The sequence below is a fragment of the Falco biarmicus genome, chromosome 4 (genome assembly GCF_023638135.1).
Source record: "Falco biarmicus isolate bFalBia1 chromosome 4, bFalBia1.pri, whole genome shotgun sequence".
Taxonomy (NCBI): Eukaryota; Metazoa; Chordata; class Aves; order Falconiformes; family Falconidae; genus Falco; species Falco biarmicus.
Window position 1 is genome coordinate 54,674,025 of NC_079291.1, and position 20,496 is coordinate 54,694,520.

The window sequence follows — 20,496 nt, forward strand, 5'->3', positions numbered from 1 at the left end:
CCTAGTCAGTTTTTAAAAAAGAAGAAAGAAAAAAAAAAAGAAATGGCCTGGTTTGTACAGTTATTCTTCCTGGGCTTTATCTCATGGTTAGAAATGCACACTTGAACTATACCATTAGTTCTTTGTACCACAGGGGCAAATCCTGGTTTGCTTTTGCCTGCCAAGGAATATCGGTCAGCTTAAACTTGGTGCCAGTTACCTGGATGTGTCTTCTATCAGCATATCCAGGGTGGCATACATAGCTAATTAATTAAAATACTGATTCATTCCTACTGACAGGCCTAGGATTTGTGTTAATTTTTCAGCAAGGTCATACTGCCTGCAGAGCTTCTTTGTAAAACCTGGGACTTTTAAGAGCATCAACATTCAAGCAAAGGGGAACTTGCAAGAATAGAATTTAGAAAGATCATTTATACCTCACTGAACAGCTCTGTAGAAGGCAGAGAACATTTTCACAAGCATGTTTGACTAGGGCAATATTTGCATTATTCCTGTCAGTGGGACAGGAGCAGTGAAGGAGGTTCATGAGGTCAAACACAAGACTTCTCCCTCCGTAGGCTGCAGGCAAGTGCTCTTCTCTATAAGCCTTTATTTATTTGTTGCTAACCTTAAACTGTGCCCCATAGGCAAGCAAGAAAACACTCCTGGCCAGGTCACCAATACAAAACTCGTCCTTATCTGGGTGATTAACGTCCGAGTAAGAAGTATCTGGCAGCTTCGCAATGAGCCACTGCAGAATTACTCAGACAGGACAGAAGAAGCAGCAGGAAGAGAACAACATGGTACAAACAAACAAAGAGTAATTCCAAGTCAGGAATACAAGCTGATAAAAGGCAACCTGCAGGAATAAGAAATCTAGACATAAATACAGGTGAATGGCCTCACAGAGCAAGTTTATTCCTGATGTAAATCAGCAAGCTGAAATGTAAAGCAGAATAGCCAGCAACCAGCTACGGAACTCTATCACAGATGCCAGAACTTAATAACGCCCTGGACTGTTTTTTTTCATGGCCAGCAGTTCATCTACTAATGGATTAAATTTTTTTCTTTTTGTGTTTTTTTTCCAGGTTATGCAGCAAATCTATCACCTTTTCTGAGGTCAGTGAAATTATAACACCCTTGTCATTTAAGTTACTTATTTCTCAAGTAAACAGATAAATTAGACTACCATAAAAACTGAAATGTATCTAAAGAAAGTGGCAGCTCTCCAGGTAAAAAGAATCAGCCATCTGCTCTAAAAAAATCTAATAAAACCCAGTGACAGATCACTTCACTCACTGAGAGAAACTTGGAACAGTGGGGCTGAAATCAGCAATGCGAAATTGGAGGAGTCACACAACAGAGAGGTTGCAAATAATCTGACGGGCAGTTCATCATTTCCTTTGCCACATACAGATTCAACGTCTACCTTAAGTCTTAATTTTTACTATTATTATTAATTCTTAATTTTTAATCCCTTTTGAGGTCTACCTACAACTTTGAGACGTCTTATGCTGGTAAACCTTTTGGGTTTTGAGCATTACTACACAAAGGAGTCAGTATGACAGAATTAGGAAATGAGACCTTTCTATTGCTTGGACTGAAGTTCTGCATTTCTCTCTCATTTCTTCTGTTTAATGACTTTTCAGATAGTCAATTTGTCACGTTTGGACTGAAAGTATTTAAGAGCATAGAGGTTGATTAGAAAAACAACAGCTGACTTTAGTGAAAGGGTTTAATTCAACTCTATGAACAGAGACAAACTGTTTTCAACCTAGAAGATCTGTCTGGAACTGGTTTTTGCTGGAATATCACCCACACAAATCTTGCGAGGGAACATTAAGTGACAATATGCTCAAAATGATGAAGCTTATGTTGGAGCAAAATCTCTGTGGCTGGAAAAAAATGCTTCAAGGAGGAAACATTTATATTCCAGTTTCTAATTTAGCTATTACTTAATCAAATATAAAAGTTTGGTGTATGTTTTTGCAAGCATCTTCACACAACCTGAATTTCTTGTCACCACATTGGTTTTCTTCATGCTTTTCCCTTTTGTTTAAGGTCTTACCTTCAGCCTTGTTCCAGGATAGGGTATTAATTCTTTAGGCTGGCTCTGTACTGTAGACCAACTGGCAATTTAAAGTTAGGACTTTGCTTCTTAAATAGAAAGTAAATGTTTTCATAAACAGTAGACTCAGTTCTGTACAGCCCCAGGGTACCTGGGCTAGCCCTTCCTTCCCCGGAACCCAGCCCAGTTTCCTTCTGTTAGCCGAGATTAGCAATGATGAATGTATGAACTAGCTAATAATAATAACTATAACAATAAAAAAATAATAAAAAATAATTTTGCTCAGGACTGCAACTGCACTTTAAATACCTTCCTCTCTTGCACTGTCATTTTTTAATAATAAACAATATAACAAACAAACATTATAACAAACAATAAAAATATCAAAATAAGACCTTTGATGAAGGTCTTAACATGTGCAGTGGAAAATACAGAATCTCAGTGTAGAAAATGTTCAAAATCAAGACTGGAAAGGAGGAATTTTCTCCACAATACACATTTCATAAAGATGGAGATGCACACCCCTAGAGTCTGATCTTTCTGCTATTAGAAAAGTCATTGCTCTCGCTTCTGAATTGCTACATGAACAGTGCCTGTGGCTTGAGGGGCACCCTCAGGCTCCCCACATGCCAAACAAAGGAAGACTAATTTTCTGCCTGTAGAAACAGGAGTGCTGGGGCATACAGTCCCTGGATACTATGAGCTACTTATAGCTGTACTGCATTAAGGAGGACTCTGCATTAAGGAGGTTTCTGCTATTTAAGAAGGAAGAGTAAGGAATGGGTAGGATCCTTTACTCCTGGATCACACAGTATCACTCAGAAATGCTACAGAGAAATATGAAAGAATGCAGACAGAATTTAAAAACAGAAAAAAAAAACCCAAACCCAAACCGCGCAACCACCACAAACCTAAAAAGCAGAGGGTAAAATCCTGGCTCTGCTGAAGCCAATGGTGAAGAGTTTTCCTACTTACCTGTGTTACTGTTTTTCTCCAAAGGAACAAGGATGCAGAGCTTTACTTTGCTGGCAGAAAACCAAGAATATTATGAATGGATGAGAAATACATAAACAGCTTCGAGAAAATATTACAATATCATATTTGGTAAGATGCCAGCAATGCTGACTGCTGAAGTGCAGAGGGCAGGGGTTTAGATAGACAGAGATCTAAATAAGTCTGGTTTGGGGTTAAAGTTTTAAGTGTGCATCATCACCAAAATCTAGCTTTTGATCTGCAAAGAAAAGAGATGATAGTACAGACAAATAAATGAAAAGAGCAGAAATGTGAGTCTGTATTAAAGCAGAATGCTGTCAAATAAGTATCAATTTTTTAACTTCATAATGCCAGCCACACTGTATGGAACAAATGAATGCAAAGGCAACACATGAGAGGTAGTTACGGTAATCCACCTATCAAGGTGACCAGTGTATTTGATTTACACATTTCTGTTATGTAGTAAACATGTCAAGCAATTAAATATCCTTTTTTTTTTTTTTTTTCTACTGCTCAGGTGAATTCAGTGGTTTTAGCTTCTTGCTTTTGAATCTTTGTTGCTTGATCTCCACTGAACTGTGATACTTCATCTTGCATTAGATTGTAATACCAAAACTGTGTTCACCCATGCAGTAGAAGAGCTCCCATAGGACCCTACTGGGATACAGGCAGTGGTGAGTGATGAGGTAGGAGTGGGTTTCAGTCAACTGGCATTTATGTGTGCTGTATATTTTATGTCTCTGAATTCAAGTAGCAATCACTTCTTAAAAATGAGTGCGATGGCTTTAATTAGAGGAGAACAGCAACAAAGAACCTATAATTTTTTAAAAATATATCATGTGGTTGATACAGTGAGTAGTGTCTTTGTCATAAGTCACAGCAAGTCCACTCTACTTGTGTTAGGTTCAACCAGCTTCAAGGGCAATCACTTCTAATTAACAAGTCTTTTGAACTCTTCCAGGGAACGTGGCCCAGACCTCTAAGGTGCTGTAACAGACAGGCAGCTCTTAAGGTCGTCTATGCCTTATGGTGACTTGTTCTAAAATGCAAGGCAGCAAGTCCCTTCAACAAAAATAAACCAGTAGTATTGTAGTTGCATTTTTGTGCCATGCCCCTCCCCTGCAGCCATCCAAGTCTTTTTCCCCAGAGAACCATCTTCCATGCTCTTGATAATTTTGCAGGTGTGTCCATACTACTATGCTACTATCCATACTACACAGCTACTATGGCTGTGCAAAGAGACCATGTCCTTTCTGTAGTTTAATGAGCAGTGATAGGACACTAAAAGTAGTGGTTCAACCGGGTGGGATCTGGCTGGCCTTGCGGAGGCCAGCAGCAGCCACCTACAACCTGGAGTTAAGTGTCAGGTGGCAACAACAGGGTGTTTTCAATCGGAGCTGCGTATTCTGGGCTGAAAGAGGGTTGAAAGAGTAAACAAAGGCACCGCCTTGCACCTGAGGTTAGATTTTTCTGATTTGTGGTGCATTCAGGACCAAGCTAGCAGAAACTCTTTTTATATAAACATTATTTCTTTGAAGAAACAAAGAACTCCACCACCTGTTTCTCCTCCTAACTGTAAGAACATGAAGTATTGCCAACAACCTCGCTAAACCCAAAGGGACGGTATCATGACTGCTCTTTCATACGCAGATAATCGGGAGTAGCTACTTTTACCTCAGTGTTTTCAAAAATTCGTCTTATGGAAATGGCCCTGCCACTGGCCACCTCCTGCCCTGCAGCATCACACGCCACGTGGGCCCAGCTCGCTCAAGGCCACCTAGAGTCAAATATTCCATTCCCCTTTCAGTCTGAGCCATAATGGACAGCTGGCTTTTGCAAAGAGCAGTTTCGCAGGCGTCAAGACTTTAACCGTGGCCACACGGATGAGCTTGCCCTGAGTCACATCTACCCCCAGCGTCACGGATGAGCATCCCTTGAGTCACGCCAAGTCAGCTGCCTGCCCCAGGGGGAGGGGGGGAAAATCTCATAAACCTATACAAAGACAGGTTCTTTAAAATAAATAAACACACACCCACTTCGCGACAGTGAGCGGTCCCTCGGGAATCCCAAGCTGCGCTGGGCCGGCGGGCGCGACACTAGCCCGGGGCGGGACTCGAACCAGGGAATCCACAGCACGGGGCCGCCACCCCGCCCTCCCGGGGCCCGAAGGACGCACGCGCAGAGCCGCCGGCCGGCCGAGCGGGGGCGCTGGGGGGCGCGGGGGACGCCCGAGGCAGCGCGCCTGCGCAGTAGCGCCGCCGGCCTGGAGGAGGAGCTGCGCGCTGCTCCCCCCGCCCCCAGCCGCGCCATGGCTGACGCGTTTCGGCGGGCGGAGTCGGGCACTCAGGTGAGGCGCTGCTCCCCCCCCCCCCCCCCCCCCCCTTCAACCCCCGCCGGGTTCCCCTCAGCCGCGGGCCGCCGGGCACCGCCTTCCCGTGGCGGGCCGGGGAGGCTGAGGCGAGGCCGCAGCCCGGGGAAGGGGAAGCGCCGGGCGCTCCCCTCCGCCCGCCCCCGGTCGTGCTCCCTTCCCCCACCCTCTCGGGGCGGGCGGAGGGGAGCGCCCGGCGACCGCGGAGCCTCCCGAGGGACCGTGTGTGAGGGAAGGGGGGCCGCGCCGCAGCGCCGCGCCCTCCCGCCTCCGCCGCCCTTCCCCCGCCCGCCTGCCGCCTCCCCGGCGTGAGGGGGAGCGGGGCTGGGGCCGGGAGCCCGGCGGGGCGCCTCTCGCTGAGGCGGGTTGCGGGGGCGGTGGGAGGCCCCCGGGTGTGCAACCGCGCCTGAAACACTGGGGCTTTGCTGGCGGGTTTGCAGCGGTGGCTGGCGGCGGGCTGAGGCGGCCGGCTCGGCCGGGGAGGGGAGCGGGGGTCTCCGGGTCGCCTTGGGGCCTGCGGAGGGAGGGGGGGGGGCTGTGCAGGTGTGCCCGTAACTCCTTTATAAACGTGTTTCCCCCCTCCTCCCAACGCTGGAGTGGATGCGGTAAGGAAGAAGAGCTGAGGGAGGTTTGGTTTAAATCAACAGTATGGAAGGTGGAATTGCTTTCCTGTTCTTTGGGGAAAATGGGTTTGAGTTTTGGGATTTTGTTGGGTGCTTCCCCCCCCCCCCCCCTTTCTGCTGGATGGTTCGTTTACTAGTGACTTCCCCTTGCAATCGGCAAGTTAATTACTTGGAAATTTGTGTGTTACTCTATCAGAATATGCTGAGTAGTGCACATAAAAGCATAGAAACGTGATAATCAGTATTTATTTCCTGTTAAAGCACCCTGTTTTTTCAGTGGGGACTTGAGTTCTTAAGCCCTTTTGATGCTGGAGAAAAAAATAGTAGCAGCTGTCTGCTATCAGGGAATATACACAAATTAAGAACATGAGTTGTGTTCTGTGTTCAAGTGGGTAAAGGCATTTATTTGCTCACATGAGCTGTGCCAAGACAGAATGCACATGGCAGCAACTACCTGTGATGGAATGGATAACCGAACCTCATTGAGGGGGGAGTTGATAACTGATGGGTTAAGAAAGGTTAACAAATGAGTACATCATGCAGAAGAAATGTTAAAAGCCCTTTAAACAGAAAATACTTCATTTAAAACAATACTTCCTCAAATAGCCTCATACATAAGATCACATTTTACTGAGAGTTACACTGAGACCGCAGTCTTGTACTCTTTATTATTGAATGTAATTAATACAACAAATTAGAACTTCTTGCAAAACACCCTTGGTATATCACAATAAAATAAATGATAAATTGCTTGCATATGTCTTTGTGCCCAAAGTTTACAGAGCGGTTATAGTGGTTGAAAATTAAATTTTGTCTCGTACTCGAGATAGGTTTGTATGTGTAAATAGCCTGTAGGTTAGCTCACAGCTTCTAACAGAGCTGGAGTATTTAATTTGAATTTCTTTAACATTTTAATGAAGTAATATCTCATTCCTGACAAGACCTACATGTATACTTACATTTATGCATAGCTTCATTGAAACCAATATAGTATAAGCATACAATGTACTAGTCAGTGGGACTGTCTGTATGCATATTTCTTTATTATAAAAGACATAGTTGAAATATTTGAGGCCCATCAGCCTTGTCATTAATGAAATTCAGTGCAACTGTTGCCTAACTCTTGCAGTATAGTTTGTTTTCTACACGTAACTGCACATATGTGCCGTTTCTTGCATAATTACACTTTTGAAGAACATCTAAGAGTGAAGGCCTACCACTAGCAGGTTGCTAAAAGGTGGTATTTTGTGTAAAAGAAAATAAAAAGAACATTATGAAAGAAGAAATGAGCATCTGCAGTTAAATTATAGAATCTGAAGTATAGTAATACCTGATTCGAAATTGGTTTGGCTTCTTTTTTTCCCCCAAGCTCTTCCCACTCAAAGGCTCTCTTCAGCAGTGCTGTGCTGCTGTGTTCTGTATGCTGTCCATGACAAAGCTTGGGACACCTGATGTCCATTCATATTACCCTTTAAATGCTGTGGATTCCCTCCCTCTCATTAGAGAAGAAAATGTGAGAAGGCAAAATGGAAATGCCTCCCCTGGAACAGAGCCAAGTTGGCTTTTGCTGATTTGGAAAAACTCGTGTTGTCCCTGTCTTTTTAATACTGCAGAGGTGGTGAGGGATGCCTGTGTAGTGTGTCATCTCAGCTTTGCTTCCATCACTTGTGCTGTAGTGTGGACAAACCTTTGTTAGATTCGAAGGAAAATTGTTAGCTCTTTCTGCCAGGAACCCCGTTGCTCCCAGCGTGACACTAATGAGGCAAGTGCCTTTGGAGATTCTGCTTCAGAACTCGGAAGTAAATACAAGTTTGATAAAAACACAGGTGTGCTATCAGCAGCGAATTACCATAAATTACCTACATGAGCAGTGCTCAGAGTAAGCACCTGTAGTTATTTAAAATGAATATATAAACTTGTCGTTTAAATAACTGCAGATTTGTATTTAAACGATAGCGATCAATCTATCGTGTATTTCCAGTGCTGTAGCAGTAAGCTTAGAGGTGATAGTCTAAGAAGAGATGGGGGACATAATTTCCACAAGAAATAAACTACAGAGGATGTATTCATTAATGTACAAATAAATTTGGGAGCAGGAGGCTGCAGAAATGTGTTTATACCAGCACTAGTTGTGACTCCTGGTCCCAGCAGCGCCCATAACCGAGCCCCCACGATTGCTGAGTGGCAGAGCAGTGCTTCCTTTTCTACGAAACAAGGAGCATCAGAAAGCAGCAGCCTGTGGTGGTTTTCCTGTTTCTCTCAACTTCCACTGCCAGGCGAGGGGATGAGGGATTCCCAGTCCTCCTCTGAGGTGGGTACAGCCTCTCCTCACTGGGGGCCAGGGCCAGGCGCAGGCAGTTGCTTGCACAGGCAGGCTGCGTGCATAGGGTCTGCAATGGCCCTCCTGGTAGTTGCAAGCTCCTGGTTTGTGCGCCCCACGATCCATTCCTGTATTCTTGTGTGCATATGTCCATCTGGATTTTTGCTTTGTCCAGGTCACAGAACCCTACTGGTTCCCAGAATATTCAAGAGTTCACAGTCTTGAGTGTGTTCTGTGCTGCACAAATGCATTAAATGTAATGGGAGGATCCGCAGATCCAGAGCAAGGTCAAAGTGTTTTTATGGCCCTTCAGTGGACATGTCAGAAAATTCTCCTGAATACGTGTGAACACACAAACGCATTGACATTTTATTAATGGAAGGGAATGTTAAAATGTTAGTGAAAACGTCATACTTGGGTTCCTGTCGTGACCACTTGAAGTAAATTCAGGGCCATTTAATGGAGTTTTACTCTGCTATTAAAGGCAAACACACTCACGCACAACTATTTAAACAACTTTTAAGACAATTCAGCACAGATGTTGCTCGTTGATGCAGCAGGGAGGAAAGCAAGATAAGTGAGTGTGTAAAGGTGTGTGCTCACTGTTTGCTTGGTGACTGCCTTTAAGGAGGACAGGATAAAACAATGGGATTTGTTTCATTTAAATCTTTAAATAACAGCTGTGTGTCTTGGAGAATGAAATATCTGGCACCAGGGTACCTGCTGTGGCAATGCTCTGAGCATCCTGCTCGTGTCCTTTCCTCTGTGTGTTAATACGTGTAGGGAATAACAGTTCTGGCATTGGGTGAAATGTTCATTCTTGGTTTATGGATGTATGCCAGAACTACAAATAACACAAGTTATGTGAATACCTGTCTACTTGCTATGCAAATACCTGTCAATTTAAGAAATTGTCCATGAACTTTGGACTAATTTGTTTTACAGTGGACTTGCTTTACAAATTCGAGCTTGCTTTAGAAAGGTTCTTGCACAGCCACTGGTGGCTAATTACTTTTCATCATTCTTAATCCATACTCTGTTTGAACAAGTAACTATGATGATACGGGATTGTAGTCCAGAAGAGTCCTGTATAACTTTTCAGATGAAATGTACATGGTTTCACTTACACTCAGAGGAACTGACTCAGGAGACTAATGAGGGGTAATGTTTCACCTCTCAACCAGTAGTTTGTTGTGGGCATGATGGTTATTACAAATTATCTTCTTTCCCTTTGTTCTGTCAAATGGCAGTGCTGCTGTATACCAGAGGTGATCCCTCTTGCTGGTGTACCTGTGCAGCTTTTTCTTTTTGGTTTTTTTTTTTAGCTTTATTTTGCCTAATGTATATATACCCGTTGTTACCATTGAATGTGTTTGTAAAGATGGAACCTACTGTTGCTGTAGTCCAGACTATAGCTTTCCAGATGTATTTATGAAAACATTTTCAAAATCAGACAAATTTTTTGATAAGGCTGTCATGGAAAACTCTCAGTTCTTAGAATCCTTTAAATTTGATTCACAAGGTCCATTATTTTGGATTAACAATATGTCTCTTTTGTCTTGTCTTTAAAAGCTACTTGCACGACTTGAGGGTAGAGGTTCTCTGAAGAATCTCGAACCTTATCTGTTTGCCGAGGAAGGATCTCCTGTTCATGGTAAAAATGTGTCTTTACCCCATTTATGGAAAAATGTTCATGTAAAATTATTCTCATAGCAGTATGGCAGAGATAAGCGTACAAGTAGATCTTTTTGCCCTGAATTCAGAATTTTAATTGTTGATGTAGTTTTATGCAAACTAGATAAAATGAAATAATGCAGTCACCATTCCAAACATTATTAAATGGACTTTAAAATGTACTTAATGCGTATCAAAGCACAAGTGTAGGTGAGTAAATACCAACCATGTTGGTCTGTTTCTAGTAGTTTTTCAGAAGTTTGTTCTAGATTCTGTCATTTAACCTCTTCATTTTTTCTTTCTTTTTTTTAATCCGTGGTCTAAAAAAACCACCCCAAAGTCATAACTGCAGAAATTTGCAAAGAACTTGAGGTTCAATAAATAGCAAAGACTTCAGTGATATGGACTGGTTTAGATCATTTAGAAAAAGGGCATGAGCAAAGAGGATTTTTCAATAAAGCCAAGTCATCAAGCCATTCATTGGCCTGAAAAATCCCAATTATACTTAGGTGGCACTTTGGAAACAGTTCCATTATGAACATAAGTACTAATCAGCTGAATGAGTGTGCAGTGATGTTGGGATTGAAATGGCTTATATAGACCTTTAGTGAACAAGTAAGAATTTCAAACTGGAGAGATTGTGCTACCTCCGAATGACACCAGTACAACAACTTTAAGGTAGATTCTTCTAGCAGGAATTTCTAAGATCAAGACTGCATGCTTTAATGAAAGAAATTACTGAGCTAAACAGAAATTATCACACTTAGTAATCCCTTGATTATTCAGGAAGTCGGACAGGTTTACCAGATCATATGAAGTTTTATGGATTTCAAAATGGAAGAGAGTGCTCTGATTACGCAAAGCTAGAAATACATAGTAAAAAAGCCATATAAATAGTGAACTGTAAGGATCATGCTGCAAGGTACTATAGTTGAATGTATGTATGAATAAATGGATTTCATATGAAAAGTATGTGGCTGCAGTGGTTATCAACATACTTGTCTGCAGTTTGAATTCCCACAAATTATAGAAGGTTCAGAAGAAACAGCAGAAAAAGCAATAAAAAGAATCAGGATAATTGGATGAGAGATGATGCTTAGTCTATAAATGCAGTCACTGTGAGACTATTCATGTATTATTTTGCAGCACTTGAGAATACGTTAGGGGTTTAGCAATATCTGATTCCTGCCCCAGAAAATTTCAAATACAATGTAACGGATAAAGGGCAGAGAAATACTGGTAAGCCAGTGCAAATGGAGCAGAGATTATTTAAATACACCCTCTAATTCTGAACTGCTGTGTTACCCACAAGAATTAAGAACCAGTAGTGAAATTGGTATGTACTTCACAAGTCTCCTGAATTCCTAACAGGTTTTTTTTTTAAGAGATGTACTTTTGTTTTTAAGAAATGCAGCAACAGAAAACGCTGGTCTTTCAGTCTGTTGTTTGGGGTTTTTTTAAATGAAATTTACACACAAGAAACAAATGTTTGAGACTAAATTGGCCGTGTTCTGATAGACAGACTGTAAGAAGCCTTCCTGAGGGTCAATAATTGCCCTTGCTGTCACAGTCCATGGTGTTACATAACTCCATCATCAATTTATCAGCTTTGATCTTAAAGCTATGTAGGTTGTTCTTGTCTGTCCAAAGACTGTTCCAGAGCCTCACTTCTAAGATGGCTGTAAACCTTCTAAATTCATCACTGGTTTCTCTGTGTCAACACGGTCTTTGAGTTTCTGAAGCACTTTATTTTTCTTCTGCTTTTAACAAATGACATCAGTTATCCATATTGGTCGTACTTTTTGGCTGACATTAATGAAGCCGCCTAACATTAGAACAGATCTTCAGCTATATATATGTAAATGAACTTCACCTTTTATTACATTTTTGCTTTGTCTTCTAATACAACAGTCTTAACTGAGTCCATGTGTTATTTTGATGTGTGTTCTCATTACTCAGTCTTAAACCTGTGTTGAAGACCTACCTCTCCATTTGTCATGAACTTGACTTTGAGTAGGTCACTGTGGAATACTGTAATATATTGCCCAGGAAGTCCGTATGGAACAGCTCTTAGTCCAAAATGCTGTGATTAAAGCAATGCAAAGACCTAAATTATTGTTTTTCCTGATGCTATTTGAAATAAATAAACATATATATGAAGTTTCAAAAAACTATCCAAAGGTTACATTGTAGTTAAGTGTTCTTAACATGTATGTCAGGAACAGCTAATACAGGTAATGCTGTGATATTCTAGTTACTGCTTTTAATTATGATGGACTTGCATATTTAGGAACACATAAGCATATTAATTACGTACCATTTAAGCTCTTCTGGAATGGAGCAAAAGTGACAGGAGCTTTAAATAATCTTCCACTACTGCCAGTCATATTTCTCCTGTGCCATTGCTATGAAGGTGTGTGTGTCAATATAAAGCTCTGATGTTCAGCAATAGTATGACACCCAGGATTCCCTTGGAATAAATATTAGGCCTTTCTACTTCACTTATACATGGTACAAATATTAGTGACAGCTTCTGAACAGTATCGTAAATTACTAGTCCAGTAACTTCAAGGTATCTGACGATGTGAAACCTGCAGAGTTATTGCTGAGTATTCTCATAGCCTGTTTGTAACTGCAGTGTCAGAAAATAAGTGTAACCAGTGTTTGCTAGTGTAAATGCTTACAGACAAAACTTGAAGGCTCTTCTCATTCAAAAGATAACGCTGAATTGGTGACTAGGACTGAGCACAGTGTTTCAGTTAAAATATATTAGTGTTAGTTGAATATTTACACTTAGGCAACATCATTTAGTTCATCCTGTGTGCCACTGAATAGCAGTGGACTGTTGTACTCTTCAGTTTGCCCATAGTCTGCCAGCTCAATCTACCATGGCCAAGCAGTGTGTTGGTTGACTGCTTAAAACGTACTTCTTGAATTTCAGTGCTGCTTTTCATGTGAAATTATTCTCCTTATCCATCTTGATCTGTTAAATTTTTGCACTTAAGTCTTTATTAACCCAGTTACATTTTCTACACATTTTGCCAAGCTAATGGAACTTCGTTTACTGATACGTTTAACGTTGGGCAATTCTAATAGGAAAATTTCTCATTATCTTTCTTCCATGTTAAAGTGTTGGCTCCAACTCTGCCTCTCAGACTGTTTTCATCCTGTGATAGGGTCTTTTTACGAATCCTCCTTTCAAAGTTATTTTGACATTAATGATGATGCCAGTACTGACAACTAAGTTTCTTCCGTGACCTATTGTGAGGGTGTCAGAGGCTTCTTGCAAACATTGCTGGCCACAGTTCCTCCTCTGCTGTGTCATGGTTTGTCCTCTCTGATCCAGGAGGATGAATTTTCCTTCTTATCTTACTGTAACAGCCTGGTTGCTAATTTAATGAAACCCTACATTTATAGATGTTGCTATAAATGGCTTCTGTCTTGCATCCGTTCTTCTTGTGGGCAGCCTTTTTGATAATCATGAAGGCACAGAAATCCCCAGTTCTCTTGGGGTTTTCTTACAGTCTAAACTGTTAACTCTTTTCAGATGAACAAGTAATGTTGAAAAAGCTTTGAAGGGTGCTTAGCTGTCTTGCTGTTAAAGTTTATAAACCACGACCACAAAACCTCCTAAGAATGATTTTTCATTCAACTTAGAGTTTTTGCTTAAATAAATCTGTTAGTTCTGCCAATAGAAGCTCATCGAATGCTGTTCTGTAACACACGGGCATCCTGACAGAACATCTTCAAATGGATGAAGTCAAGCATTTATTTCACAGAATAACTCTTTTTAATTATTGCCAAACAGTAACTCGGATTTGCCCATTGCTGCTTCTGAGTGGCCATATAGCGTTGATGGTTTTTGTGAAACAAGTCCTATTTTGCTGTAAAGGTAGGTGAAGTAATCTGTATTGCATATTGGCCCGATTCAGTTACTGGTCTGGATTTGGAAATGCCAATTAGGGTGGCAGAAGTCCTGTGCCGAAGGCAGCAGCAGACAGAAGCTACACTTTGTTCCTTAACAAGAGGTGCCTTGCACTATTGTTCTAACATATCTAAGTAGACAAAATATGAGGGAATGACCTACCCAACACATTTAGGAGGAGTTCTTCCAAGCTGGTGTCTTATCCTAACAGGGTGCAGTTACGTCACTGGCACAGTCTGTGACAGCAGAGCAGCTGCTGGCTGCAAGTGGCAGAGTTGAATGAACATTGCAACCTCTGAACAGGAAGAGAAAAGGAAGATTTATGTCATACAAAGTGTAGTCATCTTTCTTCTCAAAAGTGGGGAGAGCCATTCAGAACAGATAAGGCTTTGGGAGGCAATCAAGCTTTTTAATAAATTTCAAAGTATCAGAAATTCCTAACAGCGGAACTGCAGTTGTGGAGCAGCAGGAATTTCATTATGGAGGGGCAGGCAGTCTGAGTGTCACTGAAATGGATAGAATTGTCACATCAGGTGTAAATTGCTTTGAAGTAAGAGCTTAGTTTCTTCCCCACCACCCGCTGCTCCTCATCCCAAGCTGCATCTTGACATTATACGCACTTATGAACAAGGACATCCTCTGGAAGTTGAGTAATGACTTGAAAAACCCTGTTAACTCAGGCAGGCACAAACATGTTTAAGTAAAGTTGCAATTAATTCTCTACTCTTGCATCCCCCTTATGAAAAGCTGTTATGCCATTTGCACTTGCCAAGACCATAAAAATCTCTCACCTTCCTGCAGTTACAGTTGTGTGATTCTCCTTACTTCATGCCTTTACCCTTCTGCCTAAAACACAAAATATCATAAATAAATAATCCATTTTCTAAAATCAAAGATTTATAAAGAGTGACTAATAAATTAACTTTTTTTAGAGTCTTCCTCTGATAAGAGACATCAGGCAACTTCAGAAAAGACTTTAGAGTATCTCTTATTCACGTCCAGCAAAAGAACTGGTTTCCTAGTGAGGCACAATGCTTTTTTTAATTAACATTCTAGATTTATGTTATATGTATTTACTTGATCCACATGGATCAGGCCATTAGGCTGAGTCCATTTGCGAACAGAGATCTTTTGCTTCATACAGTAGAGTCATTGCCTGGAGTTGAAGGAATCTGTGAGTCCCCCTTGTAAAAAGAAGCAGTTTCATATTGTGATCACCACAGAAGAATGTAAGTGCCAAATAAATAGACTGGCGTTCTCCTTACTGGTCATGGGTTCCTGTTGGTATCTTGTGACATGCAGATACTGAACCAGCATATAGCAGACATGAAATGCTGAAGACAGTCTGTGCTATAAAAATAGATGTGCCAACATGATTTGGACCTGTAATATGTCAAACTTTTTTGTTTTGCTTGTCCTCTACTTTTTTATTTATTCCTTAATTTTGTGTGTATACTGTTAGTAGGTGGTTTCTTAGCCACTTTTGTGTAGCTGCTTTCTTTTTTTCAGCCTTCATCTACCTGTGAAGATATAGATGAAATCCAGTTGCCAGCCTTTTACTGATGTCTATGTCCTAGATGCTGTTGGCAGGGGTTCGTTTCAACCTTTGTTCCCAGTTGCTTTTCTTCACTTTAGAGGCCTGCCTTGACAACTGAAATTTCTCTTGGCAGATGCTAACCAGGATTTAAACAATTTAATGCATATCTGTCTTTCTAAAATGTTTTCCGATTAGTGGAATAGTGAGTATTGATTCAGAAAACTGAGCAAAAAATGCTCTTGCCTGACAACTTGCTGCTTTGTTTTTGAACAGGAGATGTCATTGAATTCCATGGTCCAGAAGGAACAGGAAAAACGGAAATGCTTTATCACCTAATAGTCCGCTGCATCATTCCAAAATCAGGAGGAGGACTGGAAGTAGAAGTCATGTTCATTGATACAGACTACCATTTTGATATGCTTCGTCTAGTTACCATTCTTGAGAACAGATTGGCACAAAGGACAGAAGAAATGATAAAGCAATGCCTGGGAAGGCTTTTTCTTGTGAACTGCAGTAGTAGCACTCAGTTACTCCTCACTCTCTACTCTTTAGAAAACATGTTTTGCACTCACCCTTCTCTCTGCCTTTTGATTTTAGATAGCATATCTGCTTTCTATTGGATAGACAGAAGCAACGGAGGGGAGAGTGTTAACTTGCAGGAGATGAATCTGAAGAAATGTGCTAACTTTCTTGAAAAGCTTGTGAGAGAGCATCACTTAGCCCTCTTTGCAACAACACAGACGCTTATGCAGAAATCTACAAGCTCTGCAGAAAGCTTTTTTCCTTTAAAACTTCAACATGAAACTGATGCAGACTATAGACCGTATCTTTGCAAATCATGGCAACAAATGGTAACCCACAGGATATTTTTCTCTAGGCAATGTAATTGTGGCAACAACAAAAGTTTTACAGTCGTTTCTTGCCACCTCAAAAGAAACCATGTAGTAAAACGTTCATTTAGTGTTACAGAATGTGGAGTGCAGTTTTAACTTCAGTTTGTTTTTTTAAATGTGTAGTGAATCCTGATGCTTAAGGCCTGATGAGGTCTAAGTAATTTTTAGTACCTTTTAAACTGGTTGTTCTGAGTGATTAAGAATTTTTGTCACCATTTTCTTAAAATTTAGTGAAAGAAATGGTAGAATTCTTTAATTACTGTAGATGTTCAGTTCAAACTAGTGAGGCACGTTGAAATTACTTGTTTGTGCTTAATGCATTAAGAGATTAAATCAAGAAAATTATAACCAAAGACATTTTAAACCCCTAGTATTCTTCAGTAATCTAACCAATGTAGTATGTGGCCAAATGCATTGACTTCATTTCTGGGTCTCCCTGTTTTACACTCCTCTTCCAAGCTACAGAAATAGGAGCCTTGTCCATGGGGGAGGCTGCAGAAAGGCAAGGGTTTGCTCTTTATACGGTGGGCTTGGTTTATTCCCAGTAGCCCAGGGCGTATGAAATGCATTCACGACTTTGCCTGAAGAAGAGCTGTCATTTTCACGGCCTGTTAAATAGTGGTAATCCTGACCACGCTTCTCCAAGCTTGCAGCCTCTCTGCTTATGTTAGCATGTGCTTGGAGGAGCAAGGATTGCGGGTGTTTTGACCCTTGCAAACATCTGGGTTTGAAGAATCTATAGTTGTTGCAGAAATGGAGACCTGATTTCCATAACTGAAGGAAAACTAAAGACCCAGCTCTGGGTACCTGTGAGTTTTTGCTGCATGCAGCAAAACAATTTAGTCTTTGGAAATAATGAAGTGTGGGTTATGGGTTGTTTTGGGTGTGGGGGGTTGTTTTTTGCTGGGTTTTTCTTTTAGATGTATGCACAGACTTTTTTTTTTTTCTTTGCCCTCCCTCATTATTCCTTCCCACTTCTTTCCCTTCCCCCACTCTCTCTAAGAAATCCAGGAATGCCATGCCTCTGGTCTTTACCAGTATGTATTTGCCACATGTAGAACATTTGTGTGCAGGATTTGGCATGCAACATGTTGCAATTCTGGCAAGGAAGATTCAGAACTTATGGGAAATGCCCTACAGTTCTGGCAAAGAATACCATATTATTTTTTAACCTAGAGTGCTCTTTGAAAGCTTCAAAGTGCTTTACAAGAAAGAAAATTGCACACAGTACATTATTTAATACAAAAACTTACATTAGCTTACAAATTTAAATTACTCAAACAAGGGGAAAATATTTCTCACAGCAATATTCGTTCAGTCATGTTGCACAGCACGTTTTATAGTTTAGATTGAACAGATTATTAACAAAAATGCATATTAAGAAGAAGTATCTAGCACAGTATCTTTTTGAGGAAGATGCCTGAAAAACTATTGAGAGACACTTGCCTTTTAATTTTGCAACTTCTGAAGCCAGCTTTTCCAAGCCGCATGTATATATGGATTCCCAGTTGTGTACAGTTCAAAAGGCTTCTGTATATAGAACTAGAAGCGTGGATCTATACTGTTGTTTATAGACTTGGGCACCTCTGTGATTTGGCTGGATTTTTGCAAAGACAATGTGTGTCCTACCTCAGACACCAGAGAGTAGAAGTATTCTTTCTGTGGGTAAAGTTCTTTTTTCCCCCTCTTATTTTAAACCTTCCATCTGATCACTTCTTCGTGCTGTCAGTTCTTTCACTGTGACACATGAGCGAACATTGCCTTTTCAACATCTCCACAGAGGTGATGATTTTATAGACTGTCATTTCATTTGTGCTTTTTCTTCCATCACCACCATTATTTATTTTATTTCAGAACTTGCGTAAGTACACAAATACATGAAAAACATACAACTTAACCCCTCAGCCTAGACTGGACCCAAGTTAGATGGTTTAACATGAGTAGCCGCTTACTTGGAATTATTATAAAGGGCACACTTGAATTTTTTTTAAAAAAGAAACTGAGAAGATTGAAGTAGAACTACAGAACTTTTAAATGTGAAAATTATAAGACTACATGATTTCTACTACAAAAAACCCCAACAATCCCCTTTTCTACTGGAGAATACAGCTCCACTGAAGATTAACTGCTTCATAAAATCATACTTGCTAAAAAATATGTTTGAGAAAAAAACAATGGAAATGTTCCGGCATTCCTGTCTGGAAAAAAGCTTTTATATTATTCACAATGTAGTTTATATTTTGCATTGTACTATAAAAGAAATGCCTAAATTGAAAAGAAGCCAAAGTTCTAATTGATCAAAAAGAGCACCTCAGGAAATTTTGAATTTTCCCAGTTTTATTTTTATTTTGAATGAAGACAGATTTTTTTAATTCTCTGGTAATTGTAATATTCATGCTCTGCACATTTGTTTTAGATGTGTAACAAGCCTAGCTTTCAGAGATGCTGAGCATCTGCATATCCCTGTAAATTTGTAGGAGGGATAGGCAGCATGCAATCTGGGAGTGCACTGACCTTATCCTCTGCCAAAATTATGCTGTTTGGAAAAATGAACCTTTAGGATACAAGTCTTAAGAAAGATGCAGTGATAAAGAACCTGGGAAGCAGCGATTTTGCTTGTATCCTAATGAACCATGGGTATTAAAAATTATTTTTACCATTTTTTAATGGAGAATTTTCTCCATTAAAACTATGTAGAAACTGTAGTTAGTGGAGAATGCAGTTTGTCCTCAGGAATCAGGAACAGTATATTAAATGTAGCATTATCTTTAGTATATAATATTAAATCCACATTCTCCTCTTTCACCTAGACCTAAGTTACCGCCCAGTCTCCAGCCCACTGTCTAACCTGGCACGACCTTGCTGCTGCAGCTCGCTTTCCCAGGGAGGAAGCGCGTTTTGGGTTAGTAGATCTGTGCTGCTGGAAATCAGCCCTGCAAACGTTAAGTGCCACCGCATATCATTAAGTAGGAGGATAGAATGCATATATTCCTGAACTCTTAAGTTATCCAGGTATTTCTTAGAAATGAAAATCCTTTCATGTCAGTGTCATTGTTCTTCAGCTCCGTGTTGTATTATTAAGGCTTTTGTAGGCATAGGAACTTTTTACATTCCTTAGAATTTTTGTTTGTTGCTTCATATGCAACATTGAATTAAAGCAGCAAGCTTGAAATAAAGAGGAACTAGTTCACTCTTTCTTCTCCATCCTTTTAATAATGAGAGTGCTTCTTAGCAAAAGCAAATAAAGGTATTTTGCAGGTTTTATGTTTATTTTAAAATAAACTGGTATTTCTGTGGACACCTGGAAAGAAAATGTGATTTTTATATTCAGCAAAAAGTTCTTTGTATTCCTAGATGTTTCTGTAGAGCAAATGAAATACAAATAACAGTTTGCTTGGTTTAACTTCGTACTTGCGCATAGAATTCAAGTTTCCTTTTTCTTACGTAACTGATTCCAGCCACTTAATTTCCCATAGTGTTTGGAAACGGCAGAAGATAAAGGTTCTCGTGTGGAAAGCACACCTGCAGTTGTATTTTTACTGGAGACTAATGCAGAAAGGCAAAAGACAATACCATTTTGATGGCTGCTGGACATAAGGCTCGGACCATGTCCTGTAGAGGAACATGACATCTGAGTTATTTTCTGTGGCTGCAGTAATAATTGTCTCTTGAACCTCTTTATTCAGATACATTTTGGATAATGCAAATATCGTACCGGGTGACATCATTTTGCAATCAGCAAGCCTTATGCCAAACTTAATACCCGCCTCAGGAGAAAGCCATGCCACGCCACCGAGCTTCAACTTGTGTAGGAAGTTGCAGTGAACACCTGTGTAAAAGCTGCAGACATGTTTAATGTTTCCAAGAACTATAGAGTAGCATAGGACCCATGTATTTTCTAAAGAAGGGGAATCACTGGAAGAGCTTGGAAGACTTTGGCAGTGGAAAAAACTTTCAGACAGGGAAAGGAGTATCAGTACAATACATCAGCGTGATCTGCTGGATAGGAAACTGATGCCCTGCAACAGTCTCTGAAATGAAAGGTCTGGCCATCCCTGTGCGTGAAAGATGACAGCAGAATGCCACTGAGCTGTGAATAACATGTAGTACAACAAA

General features: G+C 40.6%; 1 protein-coding gene across 2 annotated transcripts; it reads left to right on the plus strand.

Annotated features, from left to right (window-relative positions):
- Positions 1–5,244: 5,244 nt before the first annotated feature.
- On the plus strand, positions 5,245–19,787 carry XRCC2 (X-ray repair cross complementing 2). Of its 2 annotated transcripts, none has more exons than XM_056334265.1 (3): positions 5,245–5,387; positions 9,924–10,005; positions 15,761–19,787. In XM_056334265.1, exons 1-3 carry the CDS (start codon positions 5,349–5,351, stop codon positions 16,474–16,476), a joined length of 837 nt encoding a protein of 278 aa, XP_056190240.1. In that variant the 5' UTR covers positions 5,245–5,348; the 3' UTR covers positions 16,477–19,787. The 2 variants fall into 2 exon arrangements, with proteins under 2 accessions (XP_056190240.1, XP_056190241.1); XM_056334266.1 differs by lacking the exon at positions 5,245–5,387 and adding an exon at positions 7,812–8,342.
- The last annotated feature ends 709 nt before the right edge of the window (positions 19,788–20,496 follow it).